The sequence below is a fragment of the Chelonoidis abingdonii genome, chromosome 11 (genome assembly GCF_003597395.2).
Source record: "Chelonoidis abingdonii isolate Lonesome George chromosome 11, CheloAbing_2.0, whole genome shotgun sequence".
NCBI lineage: Eukaryota > Metazoa > Chordata > Testudines > Testudinidae > Chelonoidis > Chelonoidis abingdonii.
The window spans coordinates 53,840,468-53,853,953 of NC_133779.1; the positions used below are offsets into that span (position 1 = coordinate 53,840,468).

General features: G+C 49.1%; 1 protein-coding gene across 1 annotated transcript in view; it reads right to left on the reverse strand.

Annotated features, from left to right (window-relative positions):
- Positions 1 to 7,076: 7,076 nt before the first annotated feature.
- FCER1G (Fc epsilon receptor Ig) overlaps positions 7,077 to 13,486 on the reverse strand; it is a 30,182-nt gene continuing 23,772 nt past the window's right edge. The window contains exons 4-5 of the mRNA XM_032765164.2: positions 11,455 to 11,475; positions 7,077 to 10,490 (exon numbers count right to left, since the gene is read on the reverse strand). Coding sequence (XP_032621055.1) covers positions 10,434 to 10,490; positions 11,455 to 11,475 — 78 coding nt within the window. The 3' untranslated portion in view covers positions 7,077 to 10,433. The remainder of the gene's footprint in view (positions 10,491 to 11,454; positions 11,476 to 13,486) is intronic.

Consider the following 13,486-nt stretch of genomic DNA (forward strand, 5'->3'; position numbering starts at 1 on the left):
GATGGGTTTGGCTGTCGGAAAGAAAAGGAGAAATTTTAGAAATGTTCTGGAGGGAGAAGCACCAAGCTTTGGCACACTGGGATGGATGAGGCAAGAGAGAGCGAGCAGATAACAGGAGACAAAGAGGAGAGTGATGTTCTCAGCTAGGAGAGACTGGAAGAGATCCTGGGGATTGGAGAGGAAAGAGCAGAAGTTCAGCTGAGGCCACGTTATGGTGAAGCTGATAGCGAGACCTCGTGGGAGTGAGGTCAGAGTCAGCCCACGATGGAGGGAGCTGTGGAAAGTCAGAACAGGGGTTCGTTGGCACACACGAGCTAGACAGAATCGGGTGAGAAGATCAGAACACCTGGAGAAAGGGCAAGGGGGAAGAAGAGATGGGGGATGGCTCAGAGCCCTGTGCCAGTCTCCCAGAGAGGGGTAAGAAGGAGGCACAGCAGAGGTGAAAGTAAGCCAGTACGGTCCGGTACGGCGTACCAGCAAGAGCCAGTACACAGTGCCAGACTGCACTAAGCTTCTGTGGCGGGGATTTAAATGGCTCAGAGCTCCCCCCAGCTGCAAGCAGCCCAGAGCCCTTTGAATCCCACCCGCAGTTCCGGCAGCCGGGCCGCAGCAGCAGGAGCTCCAGACCCTTTAAATCTTGAGAGGCCACGCCTCTTCCAGATGAGGCCACGCCTCTTCCAGATGAGGCCACGCCCCCACACAGGACTCCGGCAGTACCAGTAAGTCCCGTTAAGTTACTTTCACCCTTGAGCCACAACCATCCACCAAATGAGATGCTGATGCACCAGTCAGAGTGACGGGGAAGAAAGAGCCAGGGAAGCCTGGGAAGAGTAAGAATTCCAGAAGGAGGGTGTCCTCGTCCAGCAGAATGTGCCTGAGCCGCAAGGTTTGGCCAGAAGCGGCTGTTGGAGTCTGTGGGGAGAGCAGTTCCAAGGGAGCAGAGGGGGTGGAAGGCAGCCAACGGGGTGGGAAGTGGAGATGCAGGAGAGGAGCTCCAGGTAGCGATTGTACCTGTGGTGTTCGGCGAAGCGAAGGAGGATGGACCCGTAACTGCAGGGGTGGGATGGGGGGGATGTTAGGGTGGGGAGAACAAAGCATGCTCCTGTTGGAAGGGAAACAGGCCAAAAGGCAGCAGCCAATGAAAGGAGAGGGGCAGAGGGAGGCTAGTAGCTGGGAGGACCTGAGGCCAAAAGATCCAGAAGTCAATGTTAGAGAGGAGGAAGGATGGTGACAGCCAGGTGGTGGAGGATGGGGAAGAGTCAGGCGCCATGTTGTTGGAAAGAACAGGAGATGGGAGCGGTGGACGCAGAGGATCAGAGGTGGTGGCAGGGTCTGGGCTGGGTGATAGGTATTGGTAAGAACAGGCAGTGGGGAGCCAGGACTCCTGGGGTCTGTGCCTGGCTCTGCCATTGGCTCGCAGCCTGGCAGCGGCTGTGTCTCACGTAGGGGGGCCAATGCATCAAACCGTGGCAGCCAGCGTTAACCACCAATCCCCCACCAAGGCCAGGCGGGTGAGGAACCTTCCCACGCCAGCCTGCAGGGGGCTGAGGAGCTCCACAGTCCTGTATCCCAAAGACCTGCGGGGCTCAGCCACCGAGTCATACTCAGCACGGCCATGGTGGATAGGACCAGGATGGAGTTTGGGTGAACTGGGTGGAGAGGGCTGGGGCTGCCGTGTAAACCCTTTGCAAGCATTCGCCATTCTCTAAAACATGCTGCCATGGTCCTTTTTCTGCACCTCTCCGTGGACGCTGACTCTGTCAGTGAGTGATCAAAGCTACACTATACAGAGCTTCCCAGCTCAACTCCCTGACACTAATGAACCCACGCCCCCAGCACCCCAGAGGCAGGTTAGCAGCCTCCTATCACCACCCTGCCTTTCTTGGGGTATGTCTACACTTACAATGCTATAGTGCCACTGCAGTGCTTCAGTGTAGACTCTACCTATGCTGATGGGAGGGGTTCTTCTGTCGACGCAGGTAATCCAGCTCCCCAGAGGCAGTAATCCAGCTCCCCAGAGGCAGGAGCTAGGTTGATGGAGTAATTCTTCTGTCGATCTAGCACTGTCCTCTCCGGGGGTTAGGTCCGTCTCTCAGGGGTGTGGATTTTTCACACCCCTCAAAGATGTAGCTATACCAATGTAAGGTCCTAGGGTAGACCAGGCCTTGCGACCGTGCTGTAGAAAGTGCTTGTCCTTGTGCCTGTCCTGGACTCGAGCTAGCAAGATTAAAACTAACTCAGCTGTGTCAGCTGGAGCTGCAATCCGTTGCTGTGACCACTGTCTAGCCATATCCTCAGAGTGTGAGTTCTTTGGGCAGGGAGTGTATCTACCTGTATGCTTGCACGGTGCCTGGACTGGGGCACTCTTGCTTATGCAGTAAATAATACCTCTCTTCTCTATTCCTTTCTCTGGTTCATGCCTCCCATTCTCCAGAACCTTGCTGCAACCTGGAGGGGAATCCATTTGCCATCACTTCTGCAGCATTGCCTGGGTCCTGAATCGGCCTCTGCTGAAATCCTTCTCCAGGCCTTCCTCTGCTCCCCAGCCCGTTCTCTCGGTTTGCCTGGCATCCCTCTAGCTCTCATCAGTATGGCACCACTAGTAGCACAAGACCCTTCTGCACAGCTGTCGCTCTCTGGCTCACTTAACTCTGCACCAGATTTCCAACCTCAGAGGAAAACCTCTCTGCTCCCCCCGCCCAGCCCGAGCCTCTGAATTCCTCTCTCTTGCTCGCTCTCTCTGCTATTAGTGATGAGTTTTGTGCTGGGCCTGCAGTTCTCACACAGCCGAGTGGCCTCACTGACTCTGGTGCAACACACCCCTAGGTGAGGAGTGTTCACATCAGTAAGGGTTATTAAGATCCAGCCCCGAAGTTGACCTGTATTGTATGTAAGCAGGTTCTGAATGAGCTCTCCCCTGACAGCTAGCTGGGGAGGGGGAAAGACTTCAGGAGCAAACTGTATTTCCATGAACACACCTACTGTGCATAGGTATCCAGCAGACAGAGTGGTGTTGTCCAAAGTGATCAACTCTGGCTGGTGTTGGGTTACAAATCACTCTAGTCCTGAATGCAGGGGTAGTGACATGTCATTATCAATGTTGTTATCTTCATTGTATGACTAAAGGGGAGCAGAAGTGTGCTGAGCTTGTCCCGATGGAGGGGTCACCCTCAGCTGAAAAGAACTCACTAAACCAGGGGCTTGAATGCCAGCCCCCCTATGAAAGTAAGAGGGATTGGGGATAAATGTTTCTACCAGGAGATGTGGGTTGTATGTAAAGGTCCCTAGACTGGTTTAACTTGCTCTTCCCCACTGTTCAAAGATAGAACTAAATAAGCTCCATGAGGAGTCTTTTGCTTTGCTAAGTGTTTACTAACACCCCGTCTAGACTACGTGCCGTATCGGCGTGTTAAAATCAATTGCTTGGGGATCAATATATTGTGTCTGATCTGGATGGGATATATCGATCCTAGAGCGTGCTTAGATCGATTCCGGAACTCCACCAAAACAAACGGAGTTCCGGAATTGATATGGCGAGCTGTGCACATTGATCCCGTGCAGTGAAGACGGGTAAGTAAATCGATTTTAGATATTCGATTTCAGCTACGCTATTCTCGTAGCTGAAATTGCGTATCTAAAATTGATTTTCGCGCGTAGTGTAGACGTGGCCTAAGCCTGCAATCACTTGTGGTAGGACAGCATTTCCTTCCTGCTGGTTTAGTAATGAAGTTCCCTCACTATGAGCTGACAATCACTGACAGCTGGGGGGAAACTGTGCCACAGTCACAGTAGAGAAGTATCAGAGGGGTAGCTGTGTTAGTCTGGATCTCTAAAAGGAGCAAAGAGTCCTGTGGCACCTTGTAGACTAACAGAAGTTTTGGAGCACGAGCTGAGCTTTCGTGGGTGAATACCCACTTCGTCAGATGCATGTAGTGGAAATTTCCAGGGGCAGGTATATATATGCAAGCAAGAAGCAGGCTGGAGATAGAGAAGTAGGTGGCAGCAGAAGGTGACTGTCTGCAAACTGGCCAGTGAGGGCGGCTGGCGGAGTGGAACAGTAGCTGGTGGGATGGCCAGCAGAGCAGCAAGGTGCCTTCCCCAGGTGGGAGGTGAACTCACACAGATGCACCTCTGAACCCTGTGTCCTTACTGACCAAGGACAACCCCTGTGACTGGGTCTGGTGAGGGAGCAGAGGAGGGCACAGTAAAGGAACTTTTGGTTGTAGAACTCAAGAACATGAGGTGGAAGGTTCTGCTCCACGCACTCTGGAGTGAGTGTCCTGCTCAGTTTTATTATTATGAATCCTGCTTGCAGCATTTTCCCTAATTTATACTGAATAACTTTTTTTCTTTATTAAAAACTTCTTTCCCACTCGCAGACTCTGTGCTTGTGAGCGGGAAAGTATTGCCTCGCAGGGGCACCCGGGGAAGTGAGTAATTTTCCCAGGTTACATGTATAATTTCATGAAAAGACAAACTCCTCAGAGGAAACCCAGTCATGGAAAGTGACTCAGTTCCCATCATCCCTCTATCTTCCTTACACCCCTTCCTCTCTTCCTGTCACTCTGATTAAGGCCCTTATCATGCTGACGAAAAGAACTAGAACCTGCCTATGCAGAAGTAAACACTGATGATTTGGCAGTTCTACATCAGACCCGACCAGCCCTTGGTTGGATGAACTCAAGCTGTGCTGCACATCAGCCCTCCCCACCCCCATGGAGTTCACCTCCAGTAATGCCAACCCCAGCCTTCAAAAATCATCAGTCAGGTTTCAAAAAAAAATTCCTGAGATTTTAAAAAATAATGAACGTTGGGTCCATTTTATTTGCCTTCTGGTTTTTTTAGCCTATCTCAGTTCCCAACTTCAGGCTTTCTCCACAGTCACAAGGGCTAGAAACTTTCTTTATTAAACGAAACCTGAGCGTCTCATGTAATCACATGAATCTGGGAGCTGGGGCTCTAAGCTAAATGTATCACGAGACTGGTGATAAAATCGTGAGAGCTGTCAGTTGGGTCAATGGGTAAAATAGGACAAAACAATACAGTGCTGGTAAAAGCAACAAGCTGCATAGGTGTGATCTGTCAGATACGCCCAAGGAAACAGATGCTAATTCAGCACTGGTAGGCTCGAGATGGTAATGCACAGAAGCCAGGAAATTCAACGTTCTGGTTCTCATAGCAACCTGAATATGACATTGTGACACTCTGTACCTCAGAGTAACACCCTGGAACTCCCCATATTCAACACTGTGATATAATCATGAGATGGTCTGTACAAAGTATGCCCCATAAGGGATCATTTTAAAAGTCTCGATCTGCTGACCATGAATATCCTGTTGGATTGTAGGGGCTACTATCGTGTGTTAGGTGATGAAATATATATGTTACTGAAATAAGTTGTGAGATTGGGAAAACCCACAACCAGACTTTTAGGTACAACAATGGAGTCGATTAATGGCTCACCAACACCCATCAAGAAAATAATCCACTATCCTTGAGACGTCTTGGAGGAGTTGTGTAGGCCCTGGGGGTGGACTAACCCATCTCACCGTGAAGAAACTATAAAAGAGGGGAAGTGACATCATCACAACCCCCACAATTCAACAGCTGGAAACACATCTGGAGGACAAACTTTGAACTGGGGTAAATTGGTTCTGAGTCAGGAAAAAGTCCCAGCCAGCATACTGAGGATGCGTGACCTGTTTGTACCATCTGTCAGGGTGAGACACTGCTTGATTGAAATCCTGCTTAGTTTGTAGACCTCAGATTGCAACTTTATTTTTATTTCTTGAGTAATCAACTTTGATCCCTACACTTGCGACTTATAATCACTTAAAATCAATTTCTGTAGTTAATAAACCTGTTTTATATTTGACCTAAAACAGTGGGTTTTGGTTGAAGTGCTTGGAAAATCTCAGCTCAGTTTACAAAGGTGAGTGCGTGTCCACTCACACTGAGGGAGAGGCAAACGTAATGAACTTGAGCCATGTAGTATAGTGTGATTTGAGCAGGGGGTTGGACAAGACGACCTCCTGAGGTCTCTTCCAACCCTGATCTTCTATGATTCTATGATTCAGCTACGGCTTGGAAGCTGAGGCATTAAATTATGGAGTGACCCACAGATTTTGCAGCCCCCAAATGCTGCCCTTAATCTGATTGTGGCTGAGACAATGCATATCTCATGATCTGCAGAAAAAATTTCCCTCATAGTCAGCTTCAGGAAAGTTTTCTCCCAACTGAGAAGGGCTGGAAATGGACTTACTTGAAATATTATAGCTGAGATGGGCCTTGACCCTGAAAGGGCACCAAAAAGTGAGGATTTACCAAATGCCAGCACTGGATACCAGTGTTAATGTTTCAGAGTGGTAGCTGTGTTAGTCTGTATCAGCAAAAACGAGGAGTCCTTGTGGCACCTTAGAGACTAACAAATGTATTTGGGCATAAGCTTTCGTGGGCTAGAACCCACTTCATCCGATGCATGGAGTGGAAAATACAAAGGCAGGTATAAATACACAGTACATGAAAAGATGGGAGTTGCCTTACCAAGTCGGGGGTCAGTGCTAATGAGCCAATTCAATTAAGGTGGAAGTGGGCTATTCTCAACAGTTAACAAGAAGAGTTGAATACCAAGGGAGGAAAAATCACTTTTGTAGTGGCAATGAGGCCAATGAAATCGAGGTGTCCCATTTCAGACAGATGACAAGAAGGTGTGAGTATCAGTCGGGGGAAATTAGTTTTGTTAACAGTGGCACCCTTGCAAAAAAATGCCAGTCACACTGCCAACCACAACTGGTCAGGACATTTGCTGTACGTCTCCACCAAAAGGCTGCACCTTAACATGCTGGGATATTGACGCAGAGGTGAGATGGTTATCTCAAATCAACACCCCCACCCCCACGCACACTGCACTGTCCTACATAACAACAAGCTGAAGTGTGCCCCCGCAATCCCTATCACTCACATACAAACCCACCCAAAGCCTAAGAGGTCAGCTGACTACTGAGACAGACAGACAGACAGAAATCACAGGCCATTCATAGCAAGTAAGTTAAATAAAGGTGCGCACGCTCACCGTATCCTGTATACGCATTTTAATGAGCAAAAAAATACACGAGGCAGTATAGTACAATACAGTCAAGACATTAAGGAAAAATCTTAATTTCTGTAGCACTCTGTTCAGAGATGATTAGAGCTGGCTGGAACATTTTAGAATAAACTTTTTTCATTCAAATATGCTGTTTAGTCAAAGCCGAAACATTTCACATAGTTGTCCTGAGTCAGAAGAAATGTTTGAGTGGAAGGTTTCTGAGGTCCAGGTGGACTATCCGGTCAGAGAGCGAGTGAGCGGAATTGAAAACCTGACCTTTCTGAGCAGAAGAAAGCCACTTTGACACAATTCTGTTTTTCAAAAATGTTTGCAAGGTTTTGTTTTCATTCCAACGCAGGACAAAAACCAAATCTCAAACCCTCAAAAGTTGTCTTGAGAGGAAATTGCCATTCTCCCACCAACTCTGGCAATGACCCATTCTGCTATATTCATTCCTATAGATGTCGTACTTGGTCCCAATGCAATAGTGGTATTTACCATAAACATCCCAAGGATGGTTTTTATCCCATCTTCTCCAAATGCAAGCATCCAATTGGCATTGCAATGGTATGTGGTATAACACCGCTGCTTAAACCTTTTTTAAAAAATAAAATTTTGAAATCTTCAGCTCAATAAAAAAAACAAAAAACCATGTCTAGTCTTGAAGGGTTACATTGGCAGAAAGAGACCCAGGTGCTCCTAAAAGGATAAACTGTTTTGCACACTTCTACATTTTGTTTTAGCATTGGTAGAAACTGATGTGCACCTTCTCCTGGTGTTTCTGGAGCCTGTTGCTGGACCAGGGGAGAAAGGTGCTCCAGAGGGAGCCGCGTATGATAATGAGCAATGGGAAGGGAGCAGCATTCAACTATAAACATGAAAGCCTTGATCTGATGGCTCAGGAATGGAGATGGATGATTTGCTCCTGCCATCATGTGCTCTGTTAAGCCCTAACAGCATAGTCAAAAATTCCCTGCGTTTACTCTAGTTGCGATACCCAGGTATGTTGCTTTTATGAAAAGATTCCAACTGATGCCCAGCTGCAATTGCACCTTTTGGCAGGGTTGCTGTGTGCCCATCTGCCAGGGCTAGATGGGTCCCAAAATGAGACAGCACTTGAAAACCTAATATTTGAAAAGGGGGCCTCTTCAACTTACCTGCGAAGCTCTGAGGTCAGGGGCCTGTATTTCTTTTGCAGGAGTTTATGGGATGACTTATATCTACCACAGCTTTTTCCTGTGCCTACCGCCAGGCCCTATCCATCAGTAATGACACCAGTTCTTTCAGGGAAAATACCAGACCTTGAACTTGGGACTCGGCAGGGGAAGGTGAAGTTTTAAAATGTAAAGCCCTGAAGTTCAGAATTCCATGGACAAAAATGGCCCATCACACAGGGAGCAGGGAATGTGTGTGTGGGCACTACAGTAAATGCAGGTGCAAATCAGGCACCTGAATATACCCAGGGCGGCAGTTCTGAAAATCTGGGGCTACATTTGTCAATAATTTATAAAAATTGTGCTGTACATCACTGCTGTGGATTGCTGAATGACCACCCTGGAGGTGGGGGCCCTCTGTCTAGTGATGGGCCTGAGGCAGCGCAGATACGAGCAGGAGAAGTATGTACATCCTGGTCCACTGGGAACTGGACTGAAACCTACCAACCCATTTCCCAGGGCGTATTTATTCACCATCAGAGGGCAACGAGCTGTGCACCTCCAGCCTGGATGGGATTTGAACTGGGAACCTAAAGGTGAAAGCTAATTGTAGCGTCTCAGTCTGGCCCAGTTCTGTTTCTGATCTCAAACACTTGGCTTCAAGGGCTTTTCAGCTTTTACATCTCCAGTGAAAGGGGGAGGTGCTATCCTTGGCCTCATCACTCCCTTTATCAATCTGTGTTACTACGCCTACCCATGTGCAAAGGAAGACCAGCCAAAGGGTGACAGCAGAACCTAGCAAATGCCTTTCCTCTGAGTCCAAACTGAGCCTCCCTTTATCCCACACAATGAAGTCATCTAAGGGAAATGTTATACCCACTTCTCCATCACTGGTAAACCAGCAGCCACTAAGGAGGTGGCAGCACTAGGTAGGTCAGGGAAATACTGGCCATGTGGCAGACATGGAGCAGGGAGCTGGTGTAGTATCAAGTCTCTGTCTGCAGCAGCCCAGACGCTGTGGTGTGGGCCACCTCTGTGCGCCAAGGCAAAGCCATCAAGGCAACCAAAACACATGACCAAAGCCAGTGACTTACAAGCACAGAGAAGGGACTATTCCCTGCTCCCCAGGACAGACGCTATCATTATAAGGGAGCAAGCGAGAAGTAATTCTTCTGCTCTACTCCGTGTTGATTAGGCCTCGGCTGGAGTATTGTGTCCAGTTCTGGGCACCACATTTCAGAAAGGATGTGGACAAATTGGAGAAAGTCCAAAGAAGAGCAACAAAAATGATTAAATGTGTAGAAACATAAGCTATGAGGGAAGATTGAAATAATTGGGCTTGTTTAGTCTGGAGAAGAGAAGACTGAGAGGGGACATGATAACAGTTTTCAAATATATAAAAGGTTTTTACAAGAAGGAGGGAGGTTGAATTGTTCTCCTTTAACCTTTGAGGACAGGACAAGGATGCAATGGGCTTAAATTGCAGTAAAGGCGGTTTAGGTTGGACATTAGGAAAGATTTCCTGTCAGGGTGGTTAAGCACTGGAAAAAATTGCCTAGGGAGGTTGTGGAATCTCCATCATTGGAGATTTTTAAGAGCAGGTTAGACAAACACCTGTCAGGGATGATCTAGATAATACTTAGTCCTGCCATAAGTGCAGGGTACTGGACTAGATGACCTCTCGAGGTCCCTTCTAGTCCTTCAATTCTATGATTCTCCATTGGTCCAGGGGTTTCCAAGAGATGTTCAGGAGGGTTTAGATGTTTGCATTATAGTTCTTGGATGTAGAGGGTAGACAAGGTGCTTTGCTGCTGGAGGGAACCATGCATGGAACCCCACCTTCGTCTCACCAGAGACTCACTGTGTGACACTGGTGGCAGGAACAAGGGAAAGAACATCTACAGGTCTTCAGCACCAGAAACACAGAAGAGGTGAGATAGGAAAAGTGGATCCTGCAGAGTCTCGGAGCAATGTACAGCTGGTGGGGGGGATGTCTACCATGTTAACGAACAGGGGCGCAACACCTCCACCCTCAACACTTCAGCATGTGGGGGCAACTGGGAACCACTGGTTTCAACAAAGTTGTTTCTTTGCTGGGACTAGGGAGGAACTCATATAAATCACTCTTGGGACACCTGCTCCCCCTTCAACCTCCCTCTGCAGAGGCTGCACCTGGGGATACCACTGGGCTCCTAATTGGGCTTGGTCCCGAGGGTTTCATAGGTCTCCTGGTTCTGAGTGCTGAGCCCCTGTAAGGAAGAAGAGGAGACAGAAGTGGTGGTGGGGATTAGGATTTTGGTTCCGAATCGGACTCATGAAACGACTCAAATGAACTAAGCCTGGGGCTAGGAGAGTGAAATCTTTGGGAGAGATGGAGCTGGTGGCTGAGCTCCAAATCTGACTCCAGAAGCAGGGTGGGTTTTTTCTCCATGTCAGACTACAGCTGGAAAAGCCTGTCCAGGCTCCATGTCATCCATCCCCTCCCTGCCGTGCAGGAGTGTTCCCTGCTTTATGTGCCCAGAGCTCAGCCTCATCTGACAGCCCTTCACTCTAGGTAGAACATCTGTCTCGGCCATTCCCTGCAGCTCTCACGAGATGTTAATACACGTCTGGACCGGGTGCACAGAGCAGGGGCCAGTTTGTGACACTGCCTAGAAAAACCTCCTGCTCCTTATTCAATAGCCTAGAAGAACCTAGAAAAGGGATCCCGGCTATAAGCAAAGCAGCAGAGTTTGAACCGATGTTTGCATTGTGGGACCCATCCCAAAATACCCAAAACACAGAGTTTTCATGCTGGTGAGAGGGACCAAATTGGCACCCCCGAGACTCGTGCCCTCTGGTCACCCACAAGGCAGCAGCAGCAGTATCTCCGCCTGGCAATGGCCCTGCCCTACAGGGGCACTATTGGGAAGCTCAGTCTTTGTGCTGACCTCCAGCGAGGGGTCCAATTAGTGCCGACGGTGGTTTGGTGATGTGGATACCTGCCTAATAGGAAAGAGACTGAAAACAGTCATCAGATGGAGATGACTTTCAGGCAGACACCAGTGTTATTATTTAATAACATCTATTAATTAATTCAAAATACAGCTCTGCCATGTAGCCCCCGTATCACTTGCATCTTCTTGGCAACTTGGGAGCTGGTGAAAGGGACCAAGTCCCATGCAAAAGATTGCACGTGGCAGCAAACCAGGGTGGGGACGTTTGGGTACTTACGGTATAGATCCCTTCTTCTTTCTGTTGCAAAAAGAGAAAGAGAAAGAGAGCTAAGTGAGAAGGAACAAGAAGCAAAATAACAGAAACAGCCTCGTCCTCCCCCCACACTGTGTTGTGACACAGACTGGGAGGGGGGAGATGGGGACTGTCCGCACCATCACCCAGCTCCGACACTCAGCCCAAAACTGGAACTCTTGGAAGCTTGAAAAAAATAAGTTCATTTTCTTTCTTTCTCTGCAGCTGCCTCTGCACTTTGTGGTTTGGGCCAGATGCAGAAGTGGAAATTCTGAACTATCCTGGGCCTGCAGTTTTTTTCTTTCATCCCATTCCTTCCCCTTCTACTCCTTTCCACCCCCACCCCCCACAGAATTCTCCTCCTGTCTTGGTTTTTTTCACCTGTCGTTTGTTCCCCTGCCCCTCACTAGCCACACTGGACAGATGGAGTTCGCTCAGCCGCACTCAGCCATTAATGCTTCCAGGCCCCACTCCTCTTCGAACGAGCCTCTTTGCCAGGATCTCCATGACACCGAGGTGCGTACAATGCCATATCGTATATTGAGGGGTTGCTCTCGCCACTGGTCATGAAAGAACATATCGCCTCCCAGCTGTGCCTCCTGCCTCACAGCTCAAAATCATGCCAGCATTGCAAGCTCCCGTCTGCACCCCCCTGGCGGGCACCCCACAGCAGGGCAGCTCCCCTGCGTTCTCTCACTCACGCTATCTGAGCGTTGGGTGATTCTCTCCCAGCCCAGGAGGTCTGCACTATTTTTCTTCTGCCTCCTGTGGCCTCACAGTTGCTCCCCACTTAGTATCAATATGCATCGCAGTCCTGTGCCCTTTGCCCTCTTCCTCTGGACCATTACGGTATTAAATAGCACTGATCCCTGCCTCCTCCCCCAGCCCATTGCTTTTAATCATGTGCCTGTTTTAACCCCTTTAGCCAGTTTTCAGTCCACGTGACAGTGCCACCTCCATGCCAGTTTACCTGGCCTTTTCAAGGAAGATTTTGACAGAGGATGTGTCAAACACTGCACTGAAATCCATCCTCTGCTGCATTCTCTTGACCCAGGAAATTCATACTTGCATGCAAAAGGAAATCAGCTTTGTCTTGCATGAAATGTTTGCTATAAACCCTCCACACTGCCCATTCCAGGAGGCCTCTCCATTTCCTTTGGTATGGGGTGCGCATGGTACTAGGTGGTTTATTCTCACACAGCTAATAGGGTGGCTACTGCTGTGCGTGCTCTATTCCAGTGCCTGCGCTATCTTCTTAGCTCAAACAGCCAGCATCAGCAGCTTCCCCAATCAGGCTGGGGCTCATTTTGCAGCCAGGGGCACCCAAGCCTCAGGATGTTTGGAACCACTTGGTGGCTTCTCCAAAAGCTTAGATTCTTCTCCGGGGGGATAGGAGTCCCAAATCTCTGGCCGGATTTCTCAGGAAACTTCCCGGCTTCCAAAGAGAGGGAGACACCCTGAGCACAACCTGCCTTCAGACACATCAGGGTGGCTGGTTCAAACCAGGGACACGACCACATTAGCTGAAGGTTTACAAACCACTTCCAGTCTGAGAATGGGGAATGCCTAGGCAGGTGGGCACCGGGCACCATGAGCCACGTTCACCAGCCCAAGGGGATGGAAACGAGGGTTTGCAAAATGCTCAAGGGTTTCCACTCCAGGCTCTGTTTCACCTTGCTCAGGTGAGAGGAGGAGAGAAATATCCTACCTGGCCCATGCACCAGCCAGCATGGGACACTCTACAGCAACTCCTCCAGGGCTTTGCCCCCTCCAGCTTTGCTCTTGTCTTTTTATATGTGTGTGTGCTTTTAATGCTGGCGAAAGGTGCCCCGGAGGGGGAAGGCATAAACCCACTGAGGACAAATAGCCCCACCCCACTCAAATGAGGGAGGGGCTACAGAGTGCAGAAGCCAAATGGGACAACAAGTGAAAAAACAAGAATGGGCATGAAGGGAACAAGCTAAACCTCAGCAGACTTGAACAGAGCCAGGACTCTCCCCTGGGGCATGGCACTGGT